This window comes from Lepisma saccharinum, chromosome 13 (genome assembly GCF_977018435.1).
Source record: "Lepisma saccharinum chromosome 13, izLepSacc3.1, whole genome shotgun sequence".
Classification (NCBI taxonomy): domain Eukaryota; kingdom Metazoa; phylum Arthropoda; class Insecta; order Zygentoma; family Lepismatidae; genus Lepisma; species Lepisma saccharinum.
This window is the reverse complement of record NC_139241.1, coordinates 62,430,495-62,437,534: the sequence shown is the minus strand read 5'-3', so window position 1 is coordinate 62,437,534 and position 7,040 is coordinate 62,430,495. Positions and strand designations below refer to the sequence as shown.

At 36.7% G+C, this 7,040-nt stretch overlaps 1 protein-coding gene across 1 annotated transcript; it reads left to right on the top strand.

The window, feature by feature from the left end:
• Positions 1 to 2,110: 2,110 nt before the first annotated feature.
• On the top strand, positions 2,111 to 3,465 carry LOC145996993 (V-type proton ATPase subunit S1-like). The gene has a single exon (XM_083133603.1). The coding sequence runs from the start codon at positions 2,130 to 2,132 to the stop codon at positions 3,348 to 3,350; it is 1,221 nt and encodes a 406-aa protein (XP_082989729.1). The 5' UTR covers positions 2,111 to 2,129; the 3' UTR covers positions 3,351 to 3,465.
• The last annotated feature ends 3,575 nt before the right edge of the window (positions 3,466 to 7,040 follow it).

Below are 7,040 nucleotides of genomic sequence, written 5' to 3'. Positions count from 1 at the left end.
CTGAAAACTTCAGTTTCATTTTTATGAATTTAAATGGAGTCGCACTGACCAGCACTAACTACAACAAAATTTATAAATGATTAATGATTTTAAATAGTATAGTTAATATATAAATTCATTTTTTACAGACACGCGTTGTCCCTTCTTAAGGATTGTACTGACCAGCACTAGTCCCTAAGGGTGGCTTCCTGAAAATGCTGGACATTGCGGAAGGACAGGGCTGACCAGCCACTTCCCACCCAATGCCCCTATTCTCAAAGCCTGGACCCCTACTTGCAAAGTGATTACATTAAAACCCAAGAACAGAATGAATTTTGCTGTCGAATCTCCCAGTATTTATACTTGCCGGATTGAGTCATTTTCTCCCCCGAACAAAAGATTAGGCCTAACTGAAAGTTATTTTTAGCTACAACAATTACCCCTTCCAAAAGACACACAGAATGAAACACAATGGAACTTAAGTTTACTGCTAAAATCAAGTGCAGCACCTAATGTAACAAACGCATTGTTCAGACAAAAGAAAATGCAAGATTCAGCTTGCTCTGCATTCTTTTCACCCGAAAGAAACTGTGTTGCTTCGGAACCAAGAAAATTTACACCCACAAAAGAAAAACATTTTAAAATACATATACAAGGGCTGATTGAAAATTATTCAAACAAGTATAACTTTTACCAAATTTCCAGATCGTTACAATTACATGAGAGAAACCATGCAATGCGTCAATATCTGGCCTTGAGTTTTGACAAATTTCAGTTGACTGATTTAATGAATATCATTTATTTGCCTCCCTGATAGCATAGTGGCTAACGGTGCCACCTTTGTAACGAGTTTGATTAGGTGAGACAACAGCATATGCTGAAACCTCGCTTGTTGAACAATACATATTACTATTATTATTATACCTGATAGGTTACATTTCAGTTCTTTGGATCTCACTTTAAAATGCATTTCCAGTCGCATAAACTGTGCATACACTACACAAAGTTTACGTAAAATTACATACAACGATGACTTCATTATAAGGATAAGTTGCACAAGGCGTGTCCCAGTCATCCCATTGATATTATTAAAAACACTATTTGTCCTGTTTTATAAAGTCTACGAGTTTGCTTGAAAACCAAATCTAAATTTGAGACATTTCATGCTAAAACAAAAAATGTTGATGGAATTTTTAAATAAGCGTTATGGCTGTCGAGAATGTTTGAGCAGACAGTTGTATTGTTTTGAGCATGTTCCATTATTTGTAGAGTAATAAGCATGGTCAAGAAGCATAATATAGTTTCAATACGGATCTGTAATAATTTAAATTTGTGCACCTTGACACAAACTCAGACAAATCTCATGCTGTGTCAGATATGTGAGGAGTTTTATGACGGTTGGTGAAGAATAAAGTTGTTCTCAAGAAGACTGGTTCTTCTGATAAATACTTCTGGCCTTCCTCAACTTCAGCGTAGAACTAACATCAAAGGTTGATCAGAAGGGACCAGAAATACTACGTAAGTCATACAGAGATTAAAATAATGAATATCTCTTGTCAATGGGAGATCATGATTCATTTATTGTTTATGATGTATCATTTATGTGGTCCACACTGTAATAAATAATAATAATAATAACAACAACAATATATAATTAGGCCTAACAGACTTTTCATGAGGGGGGGATCAACCAACTTCCTTGGGATGTCTCATTTTGGAGTGAAACTATTATGGTTGCCCTATGTATTGATCCCCGGCCGGTTCAAATCCGGGAACTTTTCTAATGGAAGCGGCCCCGGGATCAAGAAAGTGTGGGGCGTTACCCCCACACCCCTATATGCCTTCATGGTGTGGTGCTAAGCACAGGGGAGTACTTTACTTTTTTTTTTTTTACCTATGTATTGATGATCTCGTATATTATTATTACGGTTGTGTTGCGACACCTTCTTTGCTTCACATGCCCTTATCTTCAGATAATGGCAGGAGGCACTGTCCATTGTATCTGCCAAGATATGCCCTATCTTACCCGTGACTGATAAAAGTGGTTTGGTCACTTATCAGCTGGTGTAATCTCTCTCTGGTGAATTCCAATTGTAGATAAAAAAGAAATCAGTACTTCGACACATTCAGGAAGTGACAGATGTGTTAAAATGTATTCGTTTTTAATTCCTTTAGCCATTTTTGTGGTACCTTCTATTCATTGTATGGGCCATGTGCCTGTTGTGGTGTGGAAATCTTTTGGTGCTGACGACGGAGACTATCCTGCTCTGAAGAAATGGACATCAGAGGAATTCTCCAGATTTCTTGAAGACCAAACAGCTGTGAAACCACTGGTGGTTGTGTTCACGGAGGATCATCTAAATCTGGAGGATTTCAGCCGGAATCCAGCATCTTTTGCGGAACTAAGCACTCTAACTAGCCAGGCTCCAACAAGGTTCTTCTTTCCTTCCGTGTACGAGCCAATCAGCGCTTTGCACAGCATCGAGAACAACAGATACACCTGGCAGACAATCTCGGTAGAGTCGGATGGAGATATCACTGCTAAAGAATTTAACGTAGCAGGCAACTCGGTATTGACAGTTAAATTTACTGAATCACGACAAGTCAAAGACCAGTCGGTGATTCACAAGAAGCATGTGTCCATGATCTCCATGATTTACCGAGGGTTGCTGAAGAAAAATGCAAACGTTTTGGCCTTATACACTGCTAATAGACCTACATCCCTCTATTCTAACGACAAGCATGTTATTCAAAGGCGCACTATTCACGAAGAACCAACAAATCGTGTTTTTGATTCGTCAGATGTGCTGTTTTATACACATGAGAATAATGTTACTATAACCTGTGGAGGTGTTGATACACCTTTTTATGAATTTCATGAAAATGTTACGAGTGTAGAATCAGCAGATGATAACACAACCATTTTGTATCTTGGTGGATTTACACTGAAACTGAACATCACACGGTTGGGAGGTTATTGGAGGGTACGAGGAGCAGAGCTCAACCTGTCTGATGATAAACAACAGCTTTGCAGTATTAGTGAACATATTCTGAACTTACCAAATTACCGAATCGAAGCACCAATGTATTTCTCCTATCACTGTGGCCAGAAGATGAATTTCAGTTCAAAATCCGTTACTGTTTCTTTCAATGGGTTGCAGATACAACCCTTCACTGGCGGAAAATATAGATTTGGCGATTCCTTTGACTGTGTGAATTTCTTCAGTGTTCCTATCTTGTCTGGAATGTTTGTGACTGTGATTTTTGCCATCATCTTTGCTTATGGAATGTGCATGATAGTGGACTTAAAAACTAATGACATGTTTGACGATGCGAAAGGAAAGACCATCACGGTCACCGCTACGGAGTGATTTTGTTTTTGTCTTATATTTGGGAAATTGGGAAACAATGGTATAATGAGATGTAGGGTGTTGTTTTGACATTGTGTTCTTAGTTGTGGAAATAGTAATAAAAATACACACCATCTTGGCACGATTTCATTGTACCAGTAGGCAAGTATCAATGTATAGTATTTTGTTGTAAAATGTGCTTACCAGATGTCAATATAGTTTAAAATTTTTAAGCAATGTTTAAATGCAAAAACCTTACAGTTGGAATGTAAGGGGTCGTCTTTTAGAAAGGCATGTATTACTAGAAATTTCAGATGAACAAGTACAGTACGTTTCAAAGGTCATGCAGCCCTTTCATTGTTAATAACTTGAGTGTCATGTGATATTAACACAGATTTTTTGCATCTTCAAGCCTTATCTTTTGACATATGTTTAAATACTTTACATTGCCAACTTTAGTCTGTACAGAAAACTCCAGAAATTAATTATGGGACAAACCAGACAGATTTTTTTTCCGGAATATGATTTTCGAAGGAGAAAACATACTGACAAATAGAGGTTGTAATTTGTGTGCAGCGCTTGATGGGTTTGGAAAAAAATGATTTCATGGGTAAATGGACAAGTGACATTTTAGTGGCTTATGATCAAGGTTGGCAACATGTTATCAGATGCAAACAACATGAACCCCTGTACAGACCATACAACTGCATGGAAAATCATAATAATTTTGCTCTGAAATTTTACTTCGGACAGTTAATTTTGTTGCACCTGGCAACCCTACTTACATTTGATCCTGCGTAATACTAGTACAGATGGAATGGACCATAGGAAAGTCAAACCAGGGTAGCCAGTTGCAACCAAGAAACCTTTAAGAAGTATCATTTCATGGAAAATTTAGGATTTTTGAAGCAGTTGTGTGGTCAGTACATGGGTACATGTTGCCTGCATCTACTAACAAAAATCTGGACTGCTGGTGTTGCTAATGAATATTATAAGCCACCAAAATGCCACTTTTTTCACTTCAATAAAAATCGCTATTTCCAAACCCATCAAGTGATGAACATGACCTATATTTGTTGCAAACTCCAGATTAACATGATACCCATCCTGAAGCATAAAATTATGATCCTGCAATAGTTTATAATAATTTCTTCTTTACTGAAATCAGAATAATTCTGGAAAAACTTCACTGCAACTAATTAATTTATAAAATTTTCTGTACATAATGAATTGTTAACCAAAAAGTATTTTAAAAAATATCTTGAACGAGAGGTTTCATAATGCAGAAAACCTGGTGTGAATATCGCTCATAGTGTTCATCTGATCAAAGTTAAAGTTTGGTGACTTTTGAAACACACTGTACTTAGTGCCTGGGCCCATAGTCAGGATAATCCTCCATCGGGTTTTTTGTAAACATGTATTTGATCCTTTTGTGCTGAATCCCTCTGTGTTTTCATCATGACATGATAACACTAACATTCCTCACAACTTCTCATGACTTGGTGGGTTGGCCATACTGCTTTCTATGCATGCAAAAGTTATTAGTAGAGACCGGATGTTAGGCAAAATGCCTATTCTTTCCTGTTAGAGATATGATGAAAACTAATGTTGCGAAGGCCAGGGGGGAGGGATTAGCTTCATTTAAAGGCAATTTAATTTTGCCTATTTTGCCTATTTCATACGATATTGCCTATATTATTTCATAAATGCCAGATATTGCCTATTTTAGGCATTTTCTTTAAAATTGGGACATGACTGAACTCGGTGCATACAATTTCCTGTTCCCAGGATTAGTTTCCGATACTTCCAAGAAATTTAAAAATAACAGTTAGCGAGTTATTGCAGCTAATAAGGACTTGGACAAATTAAGGGCAATTCAACAAGTTCGGAAAGGTGAAAATATACAAACTGAGTTAGATCCACATGTTCTCGCGTGCTTTAAGTATGCTCCGGTAACATCTGTGGAGGTTGAAAGATCTTTTTTCAATTCTAAAAAATGTGTTGTCCGATCGCAGACATAACTTGTCGGTTGATCATTTGAAGAAATACCTTGTTGTGATGTGCAACCACAATTAGTGCTTCTTATTCAGAGACTGCCAAACCGTACAGTACAAACTTAAAATGCATTTAAACAGGTGCTGTGTGGAATATATAGTGTAATTTTTTAAACTGAAATAACCCTGTGTGCAGTGATAAAGTGTATATTTAAATAATTTGCGTACTGGTTGGAAGTAGCCAACAATTTCATTTGTCAGATTATTGTGTGTAGCCATTATACAATGGAAAATTTTGGGCTGACGTGACTCCTGTTTGCAGTGATTTATTAAGTATAATATTGGACTCCTGTCTCTAATGATGAGCTCCTGGTTTATTTTAAGCAACTATAAAGAATGTACAGGTATGTTTCTATATTTTTTAAACACCTATTTCTTTTTGTATGTCTATCTTCATTATTTTGAGTTAAATTTAATTGCCTTTTTATTGCCTATTTGTATTTTAATGCCTATTTTACTGCCTATTTTGAAAATTATAAGTGCTTATTTGCCTGCCTATTTTATATGTTTTTAGTGCCTAAACATCCGGTCTCTAGTTATTAGCAACTAAAACTGTCACGTTCTCTTTACAGGATATAGGAATGAAAGTAAAATCAAGTTTGTTGAATCAGTTTCTTGATGGCAGAAATTGTGCATGATATGTTTTATAGTTAATTTTAGTCCATTTATGGTGTTCAATTAACTTCTTTCTCTTGAATAGGGAGTCCAGTTATAATGTCTCAGACTGGTCTGAAAATTTATTTCACCATACCCTGGAAAACCTGAAAAATTCATGAAATTTGTTTTTTTTTTTTCAAAATGAGTGGGTGTGGCCACAAAGAACAGGTCACTGCTCCCTGTTATTCTTTGATGAAAAGTGAAAGTGAAAAGGACGTTTACCCTACACCCGTGAGAAAAGAAAATGGGTAATGACGGTCAAATATGTGCAAAATTCACACTATTTTCTTGCATGTGCAGAAAGCAGTAAGGCCTACCTAAACAAAATTACAGAAAAAGTGCAGATAATTATTGACTTGACCCTCTATATTTCCTCAACATTTTGCCATTGCACATATAATGCATTGAAATGTTGAGCAAATAAAGAAGTTTAGCCTCTGGACATACCAGTCTCATTTTTAACGTGACTCACTACATGTAATTAATAACAAACACATCCATGTACTGGTGCACGCAGGGGAAGCTGAAGAGACTACAGCTCCTCCTGAAATTTTGAGAAAATCAAAATTTTTCAATGAAGGCAGTAACGAACTTGGGGGAAAAATCAAAGTGGCAAATTCAATCCCTTTAAATGAGCCCCAATTACAATTATGAAAACAAAGGTTGAAAACGGTAATTGTAAAATATTTTGTAGTAAAAACTCACTATGTAGTATCCAGTCCCCTCCAAAAAAAAAAAAAAAAATCTTCCTTATGCTAGCAGCTCCATGTGACACAAACTTCTACCTCCAGCAAGTAGACTCCTTCAGTCAGTGAGTGACCCCTTCTGCAAAGTGCAACAACTCTGGTGGGTGATTCTCTAAGGGAGCTTTCACATTGAAGCAATACTTGGCAAGTAACATGTGTCTCTTTGAACCCACACTTCAGAAATCAATGGAACCTTTTGAACTGAAGGAACATGACAAGCTGCACATGCCGAGTGTTGCTTGTGTGTCGGTCAG

Excerpts from the sequence above, each read along its gene's own strand:
- LOC145996993 (XM_083133603.1), top strand. The coding sequence starts at position 2,130 with ATGTATTCGTTTTTAATTCCTTTAGCCATTTTTGTGGTACCTTCTATT.